The 21673-nt window shown below is 34.7% G+C and overlaps 1 protein-coding gene across 1 annotated transcript in view; it reads right to left on the reverse strand.

Annotated features, from left to right (window-relative positions):
- LOC118192971 (FH1/FH2 domain-containing protein 3-like) overlaps window positions 1-21673 on the reverse strand; it is a 455802-nt gene that overhangs the window by 66105 nt on the left and 368024 nt on the right. The window contains exon 7 of the mRNA XM_085819281.1: window positions 6644-6702. Within this exon, the coding sequence (XP_085675407.1) occupies window positions 6644-6702 (59 nt within the window). The remainder of the gene's footprint in view (window positions 1-6643; window positions 6703-21673) is intronic.

Genomic DNA, 21673 nt, shown 5'->3' on the forward strand with positions numbered 1-21673 from the left:
TTCCCTCTTTTTTTAACAATAGTATAAGTATGAATAACGTAGTCCTCCGCCCGAGCATGAACATGTGGAAGCCCGAATTTTGAATTTCGAATATTATATTTCATATTTTGTAAAATTTTAATGAGTTTTTGATTAAAGAACTCAACGATTTCAAAGCGAGCAGTGGCAACTCTGTACGGAGAAAAACATTTTAATCTTCGGCGCGCAAGCTTATCTATCGGAAATTCTAAAGATCTATGCTGTTTTTAAAATATTTTGTGATTTTGCTGGTGAATCGAATTTTATGTGATGAAAGTGCCAAGAGCGTGATGTTTAAAAAATAAAGTAAACATGCAAAATGTTAATAACAAGAAAAAAAAAAGAAAAAAAAATGTTTTGCAAAGCCATCTTAGCAAGAAAACTGAACATTGATATGATGAACTAAGAAAAGACTACTGGGGAAAAAAAGGGGAAGGGGGGAATACAAAAATGTATGCCACACTTAACGCTGCTTCGGAAATTCTAAACGTAAGAAAATGGTGCCTAATAATAAAGCTGAAGAGAGAAAAAAAAAAAAAAAAAAGTCAGTAGGACTGTCACAGCACACTGGTAGAGTACAAGCTCAGACAGAGCGTAAAAACCTTATTGAGCCCTTTTGAGCGACAGTTAAAATTTAAAAATCTTTCAGATTTTTACTTTTTGATAATCACATCAACACATGTAATCAAGTGTCAAAGTTTCATTCTGCAAAATAATTTTGGGTCATTCACAATCAGAGTTATAAAACACACTTTTTTTCAATGATTTTAAATAATCAGCACTAATATTTAAAAAAAAAAAAAGATTTCATATATATAATTTGGGGAATGGCAAATATTACATGGCACACAGGCAACGAAATAAATAAATAAATAAAAACTAGTCAGAAAGTTTCCGGTAAATAACAAAGAAAAAATAAATAAATAAAAACTAGTCAGAAAGTTTCCGGTAAATAACAAAGAAAAAATAAATAAATAAAAACTAGTCAGAAAGTTTCCGGTAAATAACAAAGAAAAAATAAATAAATAAAAACTAGTCAGAAAGTTTCCGGTAAATAACAAAGAAAATAAATAAATAAAAACTAGTCAGAACGTTTCCGGTAAAAACAAAGAAAAATAAATAAATGAAAACTAGTCAGAAAGTTTCCGGTAAATAACAAAGAAAAAATAAATAAATAAAAACTAGTCAGAAAGTTTCCGGAAAATAACAAAGAAAAAATAAATAAATAAAAATTAGTCAGAAAGTTTCCAGTAAATAACAAAGAAAATAAATAAAAACTAGTCAGAAAGTTTCCAGTAAATAACAAAGGGAAAAAAATCTGTGTTTACATGTGTGGAGAAATTACAGAAATATTCCTTTCAGCATAAAATTAGGAGTTGAACTTTTCTGCTATGCTTTCAACAAAAGCCCTACCATCAGTGGGAGAACTATTTTGGGTTTCCCATTTCATATAACCGCGACAGAATCAGGAATGTAATATCTTCAAATCAGGCGGCACTACTGTACCATTTTACTGAGTACTATTGTATTTTTTTATTCAAAAGCTACACTATTCTCCGTACTAATACTATTATACTATTTTATTGAAAAATATTTCCCTCAAAAGAAAATTTCTTCTTCCAAAGATCTCAAAATCTACGGCTTGTAAATACAAAATAATAATTAGAACATGCAAGAATTATATATAAAATCACAACACTCTTTTCACTTTTCTTTTCACTCTGCTGCTTATAACTGATATTCTGGCAAGCGAAATTTCAAAATATGACACATATTATGTAGCTCGGTATGAAAGTACCATGAAAACTTGTTATTCCCTACGTCACTTCAAAACAAGTAAAAAGTGAACTACTTAATAAAAATCAGCTTTTTCGAACAGGTGTTCAGAAGCACTGCTACTACTTCCAGAACTTGTTAATGATTCTGTCCACCGATTTAGTTTATGCGTGACTTACGAAAGCTAATCATGAAAAAGGAACAAAAACTGCTAATTGCAGCATAATTATATCCATATTATAAATTATACTGAGCACGTCATGAGGTATCACTAAGAATTGAAATCACAGTGCAATTAACTGCACACATTAAGTTCCTGGAAAAGAAGGTTATTTTACCTTTTTTCCTCACATCTACCCCTTTAAATTACAAAAAAGTATCAGCTTCCTTTATTTATTTAAATTATAAACTACGTTAAGGGATAATATACGACGAATATACCGAAATTAAAAATAATAAGAATGAAGACCAACTTTCAAGTAGCAAAAGTTTAGAAATAGGAAAAGAATTCATTTTGCGGTTATTTATTTCTTCTTAAAAAAAAAAAAAAACATAGCAGTCTTCCATTTATACATAAATACTTTCGTAATAATAATACCTAATACTTTGTAGGAACAAAATGCTATACACTGTGCATAGCTAACGTTGAGTTGTAGAGACAGTAGGTACTTGGAAGCAGGAAAGAAAAAAATATGCAACGTTTTCGCCGAGAACTGGAAAACGCGCCCAGTATCTCTGGAAAACGCGCCCAGCATGCAGACCACCACACCATGAGGCATGCAAAGAAGGCGGGAGAAATACCTTATTGGGTTTTTTGATGAAATGCTCAGTGTTCCGAATTTATACCAAATCTCTGAACTTTTATGTGCCTATGTTACCATGTTCAGTATGATAATTAGCAAGCCGGCTGCCATACTGCTATGCCCGGGTTTGAAATCTGCAGAAAGCTCTGATGTTTATAAATGCCTAGTGTCTTTTTGACATGGGAGCACTCGAATCTCAACAATGGAAATGGAAGTCCCATCGAACGTTAAAATACGAGGATCCCCTCCCCCCCCCCGAAAAAAAAAGATTACGAGGTTAATAAAAATGTTTTATTAGAGGGAAATACAAAAGGGAATTAAGAAGCATATTTGACTATCATTTTCCCCCATAATCACATGATCAGGCATTTATCTGGGAGCACGACGAACATTTTAACCCGGCTTGGTAGAAATCACGTCCTGCCTATTGAGCCAGTGCTCGGTGGTTGTTTTCACATCAATACAAGAAGAGAATCTCATTCCAGATGAATGTTCCTTCAATTCCAGAAAAAGGAAATGGGGACTAAACCTAAGCTATATGGAGGCTGACTCCATACTTCCCACTTAAACTTTAGCAGCAATATGGGACGTTGCACTGACATGCAGGAGGATGACACCATCACTCAACATGGCAGGGCGCTTGTGTCGAAGTGGACAGTAACGATCGGCAGTAATAGTATGGCCATACTCGACAAGGACAACGAATCACGGCTCGCACCTCCAAGAGAGACCACTTCTCTAACTCGTCATTTCAATCGTTTTGACGCGTCTGCGATATTCTACCTACCCTCAAAACCACTGCTAGACAATTAGTGCCATCTGCCTACACTCTCGGAATAAAGTATTCCCTCCACAGTAATTACTATCCAAATGCTGATGCTAGTAACTTTGGGGGGGGGGATCACCGACGATTGTAAGCGAATTTGAAGTGCAGGTGGAACTGAAATATCAAAGATTTATTTTGAAAATGGTGTGAAATATTCATTCATTTTACAGATGCCAAGAACCTGAAATAATAACCTAGTTAGTTTCAAATTCGCTCTTACAAGAACCAAATGCAGCTATGTGCTGCTTACAGACGGAAGCTTTAAACACTGTAAACTCCTTTTCAAGAATTTCTCATCTACTTAATTCTGTACCCAAACATTAGAATGAAAAGAACTTCTTGGCCAAATCCACAAATGTGTTTTGTTACTATAATTTTTTTATAAAGTGGAATTTATGTTAATTAATATACGTGATATGTTATAAACAGAAAATTTGCGGCTGAAATTTATTAATGCACATATGAAGAAATTGCAGATATTCATTTTGCTTGCGTTCGAGTTTACAGTGAACAACAGTGGAGTTTACAGTAATGAAAAGGCAGGCCAACTGTTTTAGTAAGCAACTCATATTGATTTAATGATACCTGTTTCCGAGTCTTATCGGAAACGTGTTGCTTGGGATAAAATTTTGGTTGACAAAAATGCAGAATACCTTACTTCATCGAAGGCGCACTGGCCTGTTCCAGGTTTTCCCATAAATTTTCCCAGCGTTTTAAGTGTAAGCATATTTCACCGGATTATAAATTAACTCAGATTCTAATAGTCATGGGAATTTTAGAAATAAGTTATTTCGTTTTAATATCTAGACCAGTGGACGTTGTGCTTGTGACGATGCTGTAAGAGATGTATCACTGCAGGTTATATCCGAGTGCCAGACTCGCATTTAATACATCTCTTCATTTGTTGGTCTCCTGCTTTCCTTGTCAAGATTTCTCAGGCTTTTGCTGTCTTGCGCAAATATATTCGTTTAAGGTTCTAATTCTAATCTTTGCATTACTGTATTATTATTATTATTGTATTTTTTTTGTATTATTATGTTACGTTTTAATGTATTGTAGTATTGTTGTATCAAATCTCCTTTGTATTATTATTATTATATTCCTATATAGTATAATATTTATTACATTATAGTATTTTTATCATAATGCTGATTGTATTACTATATATATTTCTTATCGCCTCCAGATTCAGATATCATGTATCACTGGTATTAGCCCAAACCAGTGCAAAAGTATCTGCACTGGTATTAGCCCAAACGGCGTTAGCCCAGAAGGGCTATTAATTTCGGTTTGGCATTTTGCGTCGATCCACTTTCTGCGTTGATTCACTTTTCAAACTGTTGCCACCAACTATTACAGCCCTGTATTATATTAACAGGGCATTATATTTATATTAAATACAATACAGGGCATATATTAAGATTAGGATTAGAAATTAAATAATGAAGAATCTACATAAATGTATGTATGTTTCTCGCATTGTGATAAAACGGCGGTACCTAGAGCCATTAAATTTTGAATAACGTAATCCTGCAGCGAATATGGGCATCTGGAAGCCCTAATTTGGAATTTGTTTTATTATTTATTTTATATTTTGTCAGACATTAAAGAATTTTTGATTAAGAAACTCAACGATTTCAAAGCGAGGAATGCCAACACTGTACGGGGAAAAAAAAAAAAAAAATCTCCAGCGCGCGAGGCTGCGTATCGGAAATTCTAAATATATGCTCATTTTAAAATTATTTTGCGATATTGCTCTTGAACTGAATTTTATGGTTTAAGCGCAAAGAATATGATCTTTAATAAATAAAGGTAATACACAAAACGTTTAAAAAACGCCCGTATGGGCGTAATGCAAAATCTGAAAGCCTTCAAATTTTATTACTATTATTATTATTAAAGTCAAAAATACATTAGAATTAATACCAAATAAAGTAAGAAAAATACTTTAAAAAAAATTAAAACTAAGTTTTCATTCCAATTTTTGAAAAAATATTATTGATTTGCTTATTTACTTCTCTAAACCTAGTAGCCTATCTTGTGGAACACGAGGAGTTTTGTATTTGTTTTCGGTATTATGTATCTGGATTTGTATTAATATCGAAAATAATACATATATATAATCATAAATATATCAGTATCTTATTTAACATAACTTAAATTTCTTTATTATGTGGAACTATCTACAGTAATCTTGCACTTACCGTACACAATTTTAAGCAGAGCCATTAAATTAAATTGCCTCTTATTGCACTCTAAAGTGTGTATACACATTAAAGTACAAAGATTACGTATTATTCAAGTCGATAAGCATCTGCAATTGATTTCTAATTTTCGGTTTGCCTCGTAAGGCACCTGACGTCTAAAAATCCAATTACGTAAAGCGAACAATAGGCCATCAGTAACAGTACGAAATCTTAACATGAGCTATTGCACTCTATTAATTTGGAAAATTATTAAGATCAGAATTAATCCCTCCTTCTTCCGTCCTTTACTCCTCCCCCGGAAAGCAGAGTTTGAGTCCACCGAACACCTGCCAGGAGACATCACATTGTTAAGGTCAGGGTCAAGGTCATAAAAGAATGACTCACCGCGGCGAACCTATGTTAATGAACTTCTGATAACGATTGAGGGAAGGCTTTTAAAGCATGTTGTTTATTATTATTATTAAAGCAAAAATAATAATAATAATAATAATAAGTAAAAAAAAATGTCAATTCTTTCCCTCTTCTTGCAATTGTAGGAAATAACAACATTCCCTAATTACATATTTTTATAATCATATGCAAAACGATAACGAAAATTGATTCTGCTTTTGAAAAAATAAAAATGTAATGCATTACGCATACCGTGGCCAAATTTTTTCGATAACAATCCAGGACATAAGTTCACGTGTGTTTCACGAACACACGTGAACATAAGACCCATTATACATTGATTTCAAGCATTAAACTTACTAATTCTTATTTCATTGATATTTTATAGCACAAATAACAAAATAATATAGAATGTATTGCTCAAAAATTCTATCTAATCATTCACACGTCATGTACGTTCGCCGACATCCTCCATGCCCCTCCCCACCCTGTCTTTGAATGTGCGTGTATGCATGCAATAAAATGTGTTCATACTATCTTTGCCGTACTTGCTATTATTTCCATTTCATATTAAAAGATATTTTTCTGTAATGAATATTATAAAAAAAAAAAAAAAAACTTACCAATAATGGCATGCACTCGTACTGAGAGCTGGGTTCGAAGAATAATGGCATTCTTGCGGCTGGGGAAGAGAAAAAAAAATCAGACATCTTTCATTCTGTATTTAAAATTACAATTAAAACACACTTTCTGAACAAATAAAAAATAAATAAATAAAACTTACAAAATTAAAAATTAAGTATCATTATGTTAGATGAATAAACACAACACAACTCAGGGTTTCAAACTCATAAATCGAAGAATGTAACACACGTGAATAATATTGGAATTCTATTTATAGAATGAATTGCTTAATAAAGTCAGTATTTTTTTATGAAAATCTCACCACACGGAAAATTTTGACAAAACTTTTACATTCATTTTAACGTTTTTAACAGAATTTTCTCAAATAATTACATTTCCGTATGAATATTATTTTTGAAATCAAAAATAAGACTTTATCACTGCATAGCCTAGTAATAATTTAAAACAGTATCATACTTCCGTATAGGAATACTGAAGTGTCATTGGCCCAGCTTGTAGTGTGTACCCATATTATACTCCTTCGAAACACTAACACTTGAGATCGAATAACGATCGAGATAATTTTCATTATGTTCAACAAAAAAATAACTTTCCTCCGACATGGACGGAAATTGTTATTTTCCATCTTCAACACGTTGTTCCTTTAGTTTCACCATTTTAGTCAGTACTGAATGAACATCGAAGTATTCTTCAGTATAGGAAATGAGGGCCAGACACATTAAAGAAAGGAAACGAATTACATATGACTCATCAGTTTAATACATCATTTTACAGCGAGAAATCAATATGATTATTGACACTGCTTTTCTGATATTAAGTTTAAATTACAGTGGACATTGGTCAACTGTAACTTCAGTAAGAAAATGTCTCACACTCGATTCCAGTGAAGCACTTTCAATGCGAGTTTTCGTTTCTGATTTAATTTGCTTAACAGCAGAAAAAGCACTTTCACACACATATGTACTGCCAAACAACGATAATATTTGCCGAGAGAAGTTAAGCAGTACGAGGAAACGTTCTTTAGACATCAGTTTCCAGACATTTTTTGGAACATCCCGTTTTAGCCTGGTAGAATGGATTTGCCTGAGGATCACAAACTTCCATTTGAAGGTCGTAAGACAACTCAGTCATTTCAATCTCCATGAGGTTGTTTAACGGTGCAAGTTGTGATTTTAGGGGGCCAAAATCCCGGAATATAACCTGGAACAATTCTTGATATCAACTAATATTTCATGAAACATAGTAAAATTCGTGACATTTCCTTCCTCTTCTTTCAACAGCCAACAAGATGAGAAGTGTGCTGTATTATTTGCCTTCGGTGCAATTTGCATTAGGTCGAGTTTTTTTGTTGAAGCACTCAGTATGTCCATAAAGCTGGGAGATATTTTGTTTTCTGCCTTATAGTTTCAGGTTTAAAGCATTTAGATGGGATGTTAAATATGTCTGGAAAACAAGATTATTTAAAAACTGGATTTTTTTCCAGTTTTTCTTGATACTTATTCTCGATGTATTCCTTTTTAAGAAAAACAAGAATTTCATTCCTCAATCCAAAGAACTATTGCAGACAATTTCCAGCACTAGGCCAGCACACTTCACAGCACAAAGAAATTTTTACACGTTTAACTTCCAAATTGTCCAGAAATTCGATAAATGCTTTGTGTCTCTGGGCTTTATTGTCTCCCCTTATCAATTTAAAAGTTCTCATTCTCTTACTCAGCCTTATAATTTTTCCACAGAAAGCCTCCTGGTAAATAATGCAGTGGAGAAACCAACACTGTGTGCCTTTACCTTTACATAATCCTACTAACCCAGTTCTATGACCAACCAGCTTTAGCTCCAACTGTTGTAAAGCCAAAGCCCTTTCCAGAACCTCCGTATTTAGAAATCACATTATTCAGTGCATTGAACGTGTAAATACATTAGGTGCTGTTTTCTAGTGATTTTAACAGGTTATATCGATGTAAAAAAATTGAAGAAATTCAAAATGTTCTCGATGGGATTCGAACACCGGTCCCGACAAATACGCCTCGAGCGTGTCTTCAGTTACACCAAGAAAGCATTCAGAAAGGACGAAGAAAATATCTTATATACTCCCTCTTTTAAAAGGATTAGGGGACCCAATTGCCAAATCCTGCAGGTGACGAATTATCGTCCACCAGGTCATTAGAATTTTTTCGAGAGCTGATTTACGAAAAAATATACGTACAGTGAATTTCATATAGTGTCATTTAGAATTTTTTCGAAGCAACTGAACTGAAGAAATGCCCTCACCAGTATTCAAGTTCCGGACCTCCCGAATAGGCGTCGAGCGTGCTTCCAGTTAGACCACGAAGGCATGTGGAAAGGAAGGAGAAAATACTTTATAACGTCTTAACAAATTTCAAATTCTTCGTTTATTGTTCTGACAAAAATAAGGAGCTAGCTGATGCCAGCTATATCTGTGTTCGCATGACAGAGTAAAATCTACATTGCTCCAAAATGCCCTTGAGAGTATCTGAATCTTCACTACCCATCTCATTAATTATTCTGTTTACTGTCTGATGAGATAAGAACAATATTCCAAAATTTTTAGCCATCTTATTATCTCCAGATGACGATGCTATTTTTACAACACATCTTTTAATAATCTCACCATCCCTAAAAGACTTTTTACGTTTGGCAGCTCTAAACTTACCTAATTAAGGTTACTTCAGACCAGCAATCTTTGATGGTCCTCTGTCTAGTTAGTTTCAGCTTAAAATTATCGAACACGCAACACCTGGCACTTCCCAGATCTTTGCCGTATTTTGATTTATGCAAACTGGTATAGTGTCTACCCACATTATATTCCTTCGAAACACTCAACGCTTGAGAACAGATAACATTCTGTGTAAAAGGTTAGCACATCCACCTGACAGTTAGAAGATCCATGAATAAAATCTCGGTGACTACATAATTTCTCATGATAGATTGCCAGATTAGCGCATGAGCTAACTGAAAAAAAAAATAGCTTAAAAAAATCGACACCTGGATTTGCCGAGTGGATCTTGTTCCAATTCTCAGTCACTTTTACGTGGGGCTGAATATGACGAATTGTAACATTTCCACATGCGTGTTCTCTTCGTGTAAATGGTTACCATATCTAGCTGGCAACGTGAAGATCCCAAGTTCGAATCCCAGCGAAGGCATAGTTGGTTTTTCAGACTTTGGTCTGCAATATCTAATGCTCTGTACAAAGGATTATAGTACGCTGGTAGAGCTGAAAGTAATTTATCCCGAAGTTTCTGACAGAGAAAATTATTCAAATTCTAGATATATTACCATTACTTGAATAAACCTATAATTGAGAACCTCCGCCTTTGTTACCCGATTGCCCCTCTATATGTGTTGGCAAAACGCCATCTACTCGGGTTAAGCGGGTAACATAGCTAGGTTTTCTTATAACCTCCTTTCCAAGTCCAACTCACAGATAAATAAATAAAACCTGTAAATACAGAGGAAATGCGAATCCTTTACGATATTACACCTGGCGCGAGATTACAAGTGAGTATTCCAACTCCGGTGGGAGTGTGCTGGCCAAGACATGGGAAACCAGCTTAACATTTTAATAGCAGGTTGCCAAGATCTGAAGAGGCTCAATGCTACCACCACGGGCAAATGACATCTGTTGGATTTCAATTCAATGGTGACGAAGGGTGGTAATTTTTTATTACTTTTTTTATCGTTACTTATTACCTTCATCATAGAATCTACTTCATTTCTCCCTCGTCGTAATTTTAAATGCATCATCCTTCAGCACATAATAATTTTCCCACGGCAGAACAGCCGCCAGTAATATTGAGAAAATTTTATGTTTGTTGCAAGTAATAATATCCAGCCAGTACAGAAGGATATCTGGCAAAATAGGCTTAATTCATGTCTGCCTATATGTACATGTGTATGTATACAGCGTTTTTGTATTTCTTTAATAAAATCAGCTTAAGATATTTTCCAACAGACACGCGTTTTATTTTCCAGAATTACAATTATTCAAATATATATATATATATATATATATATATAAATTAATTTTTTATTTTGGAATTAAACGCATTTGCATTTTAAAAACCGAATTTAAATAATTCATACTGCATTTTATTTTCAATCAATTTATTCATTAATTATGCAGTTTTAAATTTAATTCTTCAATTTAATTTCATTTAAATTATTTTAGAACTAGGTTTTCATTAAAATTTATTTAAATATACAAGATAGAATATCTGCATTTCTTATAGATTTTTTAACACTTTCCCCTAAATCTCTTATTAATGAAAACTTTTATTCATTAATTAAGAAATCCATTAATTTTTGCACAAAAAATTATTTAATGTCTCAGACGTGATACCCAATGTTTCAAACATAATTTTTAAAAATATGATGATTTCCTTGTACGGCCTATTAAATTATACAAATTTTTTTGCTGCATTTCATTTAAACTTATTTCCTCGAATTTCATTAGAGATTCGAGGAGAAAGTTTCATTTTACAATTTATCATTCAATTAATTATCATTCAATCATTTTACAATTAATCATCCAATTACTTCGCGGCAAAACAAAAATACATAAAAACTCAAAGCATTTTCATTAAAAACTGTAAAATACTTAAAAACATAAAACACCAAATACAGGCATTTCAAGCGATCCTATTTGTTACCTTTGTGATTCTGGAGAAGATATGAAAAGGGACCACCTGCTCTGATGTGGGGGCTCTTCGTGGTCTAGTAGATGTCGAGATACTGGGAAGCGAGAACGCTCTTTAGACAATGATTTGAATTTTTTTGTTCTTAAGTTCTATTATTTGTAACCTCTGTTTGTAAGATTTTAATTCTTTGTAACCTTTTGCCTAGCCATTAGAAATAATAATAATAATAATAATAATAAATAAAAAAAAAAAAAAAAAAAGTTAAAGATTTAAAAACAATTTCAGATATCATTTAAGTTTAAACAGCATGATTCCAGAATAACTTGAAAGCAGAAACTTTCGAGTTATTTTAGAATCATGCTGCTTTTTACATGGTTTGCGTAATCCGCCTACTGAAAATCGGCCTTAATAGCATTAAGGCATAACACAATCTTCGTCCCACTTTCCACAGTTAAGATAACTTTTAAAGCGTAATAAAAATACTTAAAACAATAATATTAGTTTTGAAAATATTTCAACAGAATTCACATTAGAGAAACTTCCATTGTTCTCTCAAACGCACGTCGACCCCCCCCCCGAAAAAAAGATTTGAAACGATTAGCAGACAAATCTGTGAAACGGTACATACATATTTATTCAAAGCAAACATTAGTTTTTCCTTTACATATATAGGACAAGTTAGAAAGTAGAATTCTTTTTTTAAAAAAAAAAATATTGTTTTCTTCGTTAATTGAATAAAAAGTGATATCTGTCACAGTGCTGTTTTCACGTGGAAAGATACAATACAATAAAATATATCCAAAAACTCAAAATTCCGTTTGTAAATTCAGATTCGCTAAAATAATTTAGTTTAAGTTTATAACAGTTTAATTAAAAAAATCATCTTTCTTAATTCAATTTTCTCATTTATGGAGAAACTGCACTGAATTACCATCAAAATTCTTTGAATTTAAATTTATTTATTATGTTTAGGTGCGTGTGCATATTCGTTTTCGACACCGAGATACATAAATGAATACCTTAAACCTGAAGTATTTTACGAGAACATCATCAATGTAACCCCTACGGCATACCTATAACACGATTTCACTGAAACACACTTAACAGACTTGAGGAAATTATGGAAAACATAAAATTTTTGTCATACGACTGAGCCCTAATTCGCTTAGGGAACTAGAAAACCTTCAAATTGCCTGACATTTATAAATACAATCTTCCTCTTATACGCTAAGGGAGCTAGACAAGTCCTCATATAAGACAAAATTCCTACACAATCTAACATAACTGTTGCGTGCGTAAGGGTTCGTTGTAAGGATTATATTTATTTATCTAACAGTTAAATTTTGAGTTAAACTTCCTTTCCTATCGCTTCTTAATTTCAACTTACCACTTCCGGCCAGAACGTAGTTTTAGAATCACGTTTGAATGCAAATTGAGGAAGAGCGGTAATTAACCGCGAAGTTCTACTGTCTTAGTCAGACAGAATCAGAGATTCTGGCTAGCACGCGTTCGCCTTTTTAGGCTACTCTCTCTTAAGCTATTATGACGCTCGGCCGTACTTTAGGCCATTAGCTTCGCAGTCAAATAGCGTTAAGAGGCCAACTCCGTTAGAATCTTGATAGCTTCGGCTTCTTGGCGTGCCTTCGTGGTGTGGTGGTCTGCACACTGGGCGATAGTCCAGAGGTCCGTGGTTCGATCCCCGGCGAAGGCGGTTGTTAATTTTTCATCTTTCTTGCTTCCCAAAAAATCCTAATGTCTCTACAGTGGCGTAAAAGTGTGGTGGATGATGATTTCTCCCCACCCACTATTTGGCGAATGGGTTTCCTAAATACCCCAGTCGACCTTTAAAAGGGGGAATATATAAGGTATTTCTCCCACCTTCTTAGCGTGCCTTCGTGGTGTTGTGGTCTGCACATTGGTCCGGTATTCCAGAGGTCCGTGGTTCTATTCCCGGCGAAGGCCGTTGTTAATTTTTCATCTTTCCTGCTTCCAAAAAAATACCTAATGTCTCTACATCGTAATAGATTGAATGCACACAGTTCAGAGTTCTAGTTCCACAGAAATAGTTGTACAGCTGTTCAGAGTATCACACAGTTCAGCCAGTAGTTACAGTTCAAACTAATAAGAACGTTAAACACAGCGCAATGCAAAGCGCATCTTAAGAGAAAGCTAACCCTTCGATATCTCAGTACTCCAAACTCACGCTGAACTTACAGCTCGCAACAACAATAACTGAGAGTAGATACTCTTTTCTGCCTTATATAATTTTCCCCCGGTCACCGAGATATTTCTAGCATTTTCTGCTTCTCGAAATTACTGGAAGACAATATGAGGGTCGAAACAGTAGCAGCTAATATAGTGATCAATCATATTTATTCAACTACAATACCTATTACGCCAAAGAGATTGTAGGAGTTATTAACGGTAAACGGAGTGCATGTGGTGTTTTTATATAATCAAAATTATAGCTGCATTAACTAAAAATTGTCTTTTATTGTATTTTTATTAGCATTTTTGTGGTCTTAGAATTTTATAGATTTGATTGGAGGTTTTTACTTATAGTTTTATTCATTTTGACTTATTCAGATACTAATTTTAAGCCCTTGTGATTTTTTGATTCTATATGTCCTTGTTCCCACCCCGCGCACTTGGATATGTGTTAATTATGTGTTTATAGTTTGTGTTTTAATATAGTGATTGTGCTTCAGTTTGTTTTTTTGTGGTGGGATTCCTTATTTTGTGGTGAACTTGGAGGCGACCCAAACAAGTTTTTTAGACCAGGTGGATCGGGTCGTATTCCTCTCATTTGTAACCTATTACGCAGATACAGTGACCGGACCGAAACGTTGCCAATTGTTCGCCAAGTTTGGCCACTTTTCGCGATCACTGGGCGATAAAAATTACGCGTTGCTAAAACCATTGTCATCTGGGCGATATCTCGCCAAATTACTGTGAAACCCATTTACTCAATGTTAAATGGACTTGACCCTGTATTCTTACTTTTCCGGCATAGCTTGTCTCTCTAGACTTTTCCTGTTACATTATACAGAAAAATACAACAATTTCACATATAACTGCACTAATATCATCTATCTATGTACAAAATTCGTAACAATACTTAGTAGGAAATTGCAAATATAACGTTTCCTAAAATATGGTATCGCTCAATAAAATGTTTCCACTTTATTTTAATATTATTTTTATATTAAAAGAATTTATTGCGGGGAAATTATAATTGCGTACCATTTTTATGTAAATAATTATAATATACAAACATAGTAGTGTAGCCCAAGGCGTCAACTAAATTATTTGAGGCCAAACAAACTAACAAGTTTAATTTGGGAAAAAAAAAGGGGGGGGGAATAATTTGTCTCCCATCCTCAGAATATCCTTCCAAAGAAAGGAGCGCGACATTTAGAGTTTTACATATGCTTAGCTTCATGTCAAGAAATTTAAAAACATCTGTCAAGAAAACGGCAAACAACCAAAATAACACAAGGTCTGGGAAAAGGCTAATGTAGAAAACATGATGTTGCACAAGAAAACTCAGAAGATGAAATATTATATTTTGCCAAGATGTTGCTCCATGGCAATCTTATAAAGAATACTAGAAGGGGGAGAAAAAGCCAGTAAATATTTAAGTACGTGCTTAAATATAAAACACAAAGTATTGCATTTACGATTCACATCGCTGTTGACAAACAGCTATTTCCAAATGTATGATCGTATGTTTCCTCAAAAGAAAATTAATACATTCTCATATCTGTAGCTGAGCTATCTGCTCTTTCGTACACAATAAGAGTAGCTCTTTGAGCTGCTACACTATATTTTTGAACTCACATTATATTATCACTCTGTATACTTAATGGTCGACAATAACAATAATCGTAATATGAGGCAAGAAAAGAGAATAGGTGCGTTATTATTATATTTTAACGTTATTCTCTCAAGGAGATATAAATTTATTTCAAATAGTTTCTTAAAATTTGTGTTGATCATTTTCAAAAACTAGGTTACCAGATATTGTTTACTGATTTTATTTGTCTTTCGATTAATTTTCTAGTATACCTTTATAGTTTTTTTTTTTTTTTCCAAAATTCCTCCGAATTCATGCAGTTTATGGAAATCTCAATTTGAAAACTTTATTTCTTATATCTTAGCATGCATATCTGTTGCATATTGATACATAATATGCAATTTGATGAAAAATGTTATTAAAACGTTAGTAATGGTACATTCCCACAACGGTGTCCTGATTTTTGCATGAAAAAATATAACAAGTTCTCAAACAAGCAGCATCGCACTTGCATACAAATAATTTTATAGACCAAAGGTAAATGTTTAATGAAAAGCTGCCAATTGGCTCACGATTGCTTATATGACTGAACGACAAACAGCACTTGAGAAAGGAAATAAGGTATTTGCCAACACAATAAATCTCCCATTCCAACAGTTTTTTTCTTAAATATAAAGGAAATGAAATGTTAACGAGAATGGGCTTAATATAAAAAATAAAATAACCGAATTTATTTTATTCACGTCGCTGTTGACAATTTTTAAAAATAAAATAACCGATTTCCCCTCACAACAGGTCAAATTGCATAGAGTGTTCTTTCGGTTATAGTACCGATAAGCTACTTAGTCTTGCAACATGATATTATGTATCTACTGTTCGTATGATTAATTGTATCAGAGTGTTCTGCGTAAAGGCATATCTTTATACCTCGATAATGTCATATAATTGGTTATGCGCGCACTTACTCTTCAACTTCGGGCTGCAGAGCAGGTGGTGTTTCCTTCTGACTCGATATGTGTACCACGCATCAAAGACTTTATTATCCTGTGAACTGTTTCTGCTAATTCTTTGAGACCTGTTTGAACTTCTCACGTGTTCGAAAATCAGCAAATTAATACACTGGGCTAGCGATAACACGCGGGTGTATCGTAACATTTTGCGTACGACTCGATATTGCGTGAGCCGAAGATGTTCGAAATACATCCACCATCTTCGGACATAACACAATGCGACTCTTCCTATTTACGAAAGCGAAAGGTAAGGCGTTGTCGCTAATCGCTACAGTTTGATGTCGAATGTTTTCGAGTTCTTATACGAGGCTTGGCTTATTATCATAAATGCTTCCTCTGAAGGAATTCTTTAAGTGGCGTAAGTCAGGAGGTCTTGGAGGACATAAACGTTCGAAATAATTCGATCATCGAAAAAAACTTGTGACTTCACTCATGCTGTCAGTCATTCGCTATCCTGATGATGTAAGAAGCCCCTTCTTTTTTCACCAATGTCCCACGCAGATTTCATATACATATATGAAATAATTTGGAAGTTATTGACATGTAAATGCATAACAAAAAAAGCTTGCAGTCATGGGCGATTTTAATATTTCTTTAGATTCGTTGACATTTTTAAGTCAACATTGATCAAACGGCGCCTGTTCTTGAGTACTATATCGGTACCTTATAATTTTTTTTAAATTAATTTGGAGGTGGTAGCTAGTTGGTAGCTACGAAGCGAGAGAGTGAATGCGACACGTATAAAATGAAATCTCTGGCCAAGGTGATTTAGGTTTCGATTAGCTGTATTTTGATTGGTTAATAAAAACTTTCTCAAATCATTTTTAATATGAGTGTTACAAAGGTACCTGCATCATTAACGTTATGCGAGTATCATATGATATGCATTAATTTTGAAATGATGTGGCTTAGAGAAATTTATTGTAAGCTGCTATTATTTCATAGGATGGAAGAGAGGAAATTATGAAATTAAAACAGAGAACTAAGAAATTATTGCAAGCTAAAATTAAAATTTTGATTTACATGTTCTTTTATCTTGCATATGTGTGCCATAATTTGTTGAATATTAATCTTTTGTCGGGTGTCATTCTGAAAGAAACACATAATAAAACATATTTGACCAATCGCTGACAGTGTTAATAAACAGATCTCCAATGGTCATAAAACAAAACAGAATTCGTAGTTCGACTCGGATTCGAATCCAATCGAATAGACTGGTTGCATGTCTGTTTTTCGTGGTTTCCCCGTAGTGTAATATGAATACGAGCCAGTTTTTCTTACAAACTCCTCCACGAAGGCATTTCTCCTTTAAAGCAGATAGCCCTCAAATGACCCAACATATAAAACTTTCATTTTATAGTTAGGTTTATAGGCAGGCTTTTGTTAATTATTGCAATTAAAGTCTATTTTCTGCACGACTTCATTTTGCATAACACAAAATGCACAAGACGGCACTTTTTAGGAAACTAACAACCATTAAGACGGATACCTGTTCTTTAAAAAGCAGGCCAATCCTTTTAATGATGAGAGAAACAGCAAACCAAGAGAGCTTTTACTTAATAGTTCTTCGACGTTAAATTAACGTAAAAAAGTAATAAAGCTACTGATGATATGATCGCTAATAGTGGAAAGCGCTCTAAAAGCCATTATGTAAGGCAGTCATAAATATTCAAAAGCTGAACCATCTACATATTTCTGTGCGAAGATGAAAGGAACTGCCAGACCGGAACGAACCAAATTACACGAAGACTTGGCACTGTTTTGTAGGTCGGTGACTAATTACGCTGAAACACAGAAAGAATCCTTTCTCTTGCGGCAGTCGAATTTGAATCAAAAAATCTTGATTAACGTGAAAGTTGAAAATTTGGTAATCTAACTTATTTCAATTTCTCTAAAGAGAGAATGCAAAATTAGCTGGAAGCTTGCTATGTCTACATGCAATGATTGTCAAAAATATAACGAAACACATAAAAATATGAACGATTGGGTATTTAATATGATGAAAGGACACCTCTGGCATTCAAAACTGCTATAAATCCTTCTGGAATGGTGGCATATAAGTTCTTAATTGGCGTAATAGATATTTTATACTATTCTTCTATCAGAAATTGCTGCATTTCCAGCTTAGACCACAGTTATTCAAAATATTTAAAATAGTTTAGTCACTATGCAGACTAGGGAAAATATAGATCTTGTAGAGTCATTAAGTTATAGCGATGATGGAATGTGAAAAATATGCAATGCCTCATCGGAATTAGAACTCCAGACCTGTAGAATACACGTCGAGTGTGCTTCCAGTTACACCACGAAGGCATGCGGAAAGGAGGGGAAAATACTTTATAAACTTCATTTTCATGTTCTTCAAGCTACGACTGAACAACTTGACTTTAGTGAATAAGGATACCGTTACCTTCCAACAAGCAGTTGCCCATAGGAAACAGTATCTGCATCACTAGATGGACAAGCCTGTTTAAAATTGGTTATATAGTCAAAAATATTTATTCTTGTTCTTTGCAAGATGCAGTAGGGTTTTCAGCGCCCGGGAACAACTGTAGATTTTGCACCCCTTTGTGTGTCAAAGAATGAAACAGATTTCATTCTAAAATTTTGAAACATCAATTTGGCGCTCCCTAGATGTAGCGTCCGGGACAGGTATCCACCCTTGCCCTACCCTAGCTACGCCACTGGCAAGATGATAACTGCAACAGTTGCATACAGTGATATAAATGTCCGAAGTATAACTGAACCAGAACCATATTTTACTGTAAGAAGCAGACAGACTGAATTACAAGCATTTGCTGATGTTCTACGCACGATGCTCGACTCAGCACCATATTTCACAGTACGAAGCATACAGCCTGAATCGCAAGCATCTGCTAATGTTACATGAACAAAACTTCGTTTTGAAATGGAAAATAGTGTAAAGATTGAATATCTGAAAACAATATTTCTTTCCATTGATCAACATTCTAATTTTATATTTCTGGGATCATCGGTTACGTTCCTGGCATACTATATTTTGTTGATATACTATATTTTGTTTTTAATAGGTAAATGTTAAAGATGAGTTTAAATAAAATATTTTTTAAGAAATTACTTGGCTTAACATGCTAATTTTAATTAATCTGAAGAAAACACTCTCTTGAGGTTAAATAAAATAACCGAATTTATTTTTCATATTTTTGTAACATCTGACTTTAAAAATATTTGAGAAGTCCATCATGTTTACTTCCCGAATAAATTACTTCCTTGGCACTATCTAACAGTCAAGGAAGCAATTTAGCAAACTCACTTATAATTTTGTGATCTTTTATTTTTTTATTTTATTTTATTTATTTATTTATTTATTTTTTCCTACCAGAACTACCCAAAATAATTACTTCAGTAAGTCATACTGCTGTCAGCGACAGCCAAGATTCTTCGAAGTCTCTTCAGAGTGTGTGAACCTCCTCATGCTCTTTTAGCAAAACATCAACACATAAAAAAGGAAGGAGGAAAAAACTGATCACTGGCTTTTTTTTTCCCATCAAATCTTCCAATCCCCCAGCGATGAACACGATGACGAACGAGCGTGACGAAGCAGAGACAGAGAGAGAGAGGCGAGAAATTCCGGATGGAGCGATGAAGACAGACAACCTTGACGGAAAGGGAAATACTTCAGAAAAACGGAAGGACGAGGGAGGGGGATTAAGAGCAGAGTCAGAATGGAATTCTGTGAATTTTCACACTTTTGCAACAAAAGATTTTTATTTGTTACCACTTTTCTTCTTCGTGTTCTCATAAGTTCAGACGCATCAGAAGAACACGACTCCTATCAAATTTGGTAGGTTGGAAAACGCTCGATGGCTATTAGTGTTTAACATTTAAAAGTAGAAATGCCGGAACTGAACGAATGGTCGGGCAAAATGAAAAAAAATTAAATAAAACATAAAGAAGGATATAAAAATTATTAACTTGATGGCAAAACACGCGTGTCCAAAATTAAGAGACTTTGCAAAATATGTCAAATTTTTGTAGCATTAATGGACAGATTTTAATGAAATTTGGTGTGAGTATACATTTATAACAGTAAACCAGATGAACCATTCAAAAGTCATTTTACATACGAATGATTACGGTAAAGCTCATACTCATAGTGCAGGGAAGTTCAAAATCTACGTTGTGATATCGAACTGAAAAAGAATCTCTTATGCCGAAGGTCTCCTCTCACAGCCAGTGAGATCGCGCAGCGTTATGGCATACTGGACAGAAACAGCTGAGAAATCTCTGGAACAGTCGATCCCATTTATGCAGCAGGGCAGTATTCAACTTCCGAAAGGTTCTGGAGGGGAATTCGCAAAATTAAATTACCCTCGCAAGAGCGTCCCACACATGCTGTATAGGGTTAAGGTCAGGAGATTTGACTAGCAAATCCATGCGGCAAATATCCTCACTCTCCAGGTAATCGTAGACCAGCTGAACCCTATGTGGACGAGCGTTGTCGTCCATTAACAGGACCAGCTGCGTTCCTGAAAAGACGAATACAGGGCCCTAATATCTTATTTCCATACGTCAAAGCAGTCAGGACGCCTTTGTCAAACATATACAGGTATGTGCGGCCGTTCAAAAAATTGCCTGCCGAAACTTTTAAATCTCGCCGCTGCAATGATCCTTTCACCTGATGAGGGAGGAATGATATCGTGTTCCAGGCTCTCCATTTACCCTGACAGTCAATGCCCATGTTGAATCTCAACTCACTTGTAAAAAGCATGGTGCTCCACTGAAGTCTGATCCAAGGCGCATGTTGTCTGCACCATGCTAAGCGCATTCTCTTAAGAGTTAAGATCTCCTCTCTATATCTCATAGCAGTCAAAAAGCCTTTGCCAAACATATGCAAAGGTGTGCGCCCGTCCAACATAGTGCCTGCCCAAACTGTTACACCTCCATCATCGTAATGATCCTTTATCCCGATGAGGGAGCGATTGTATCGTGTTTAAGGCTCTCTCCAGATACAGCTACCCGGAGAATCAGTGTCCAGGTTGAATCTCAACTCTCCTGTGAGAAAAGCACGGTGCTTCACGAAAATCTGGTCCAAAGCGCATGTTTTCTGCACCATGCTAAACCAAACAGTCCTATCTCATGAAGCCTTCAGGCAACTGTAGACAAGAAACTCGGGTTCCAGTGATAGCAGCTCATAGCTCACATGAGAGCTGTGAAGCTGTAGCAGTCCTGTGTCGTCGCGCTGAAAGTGACGAACAACGATCCTTATTTGTCATTGTGGATCTTGCTCGACCTTGTCCACGTCTTCTCGATATGGATTTAGTGCCCTGAAACTGTTTTCACAAACTGCAGACGGTGCTAGGCGTAACACTGAGCTCTGTAACCACCTGCGCTTGTGATTGATCTGCCTCCAATCTACATATAATTCACCGTCTCATTCCGTCATCCATACATTCGTGGCTACTCATTTTGCCTGATACCGCATAAAATTTACCCCACTCTTGCGAGAAACACGGCGAATGTCGTGAATCAGTACAAGCACACAAATCACCGAAAACCTCC

This window comes from Stegodyphus dumicola, chromosome 6, assembly GCF_044657685.1.
Source record: "Stegodyphus dumicola isolate Sdum_Otavi_A_Nest chromosome 6, ASM4465768v1".
Lineage (NCBI taxonomy): Eukaryota > Metazoa > Arthropoda > Arachnida > Araneae > Eresidae > Stegodyphus > Stegodyphus dumicola.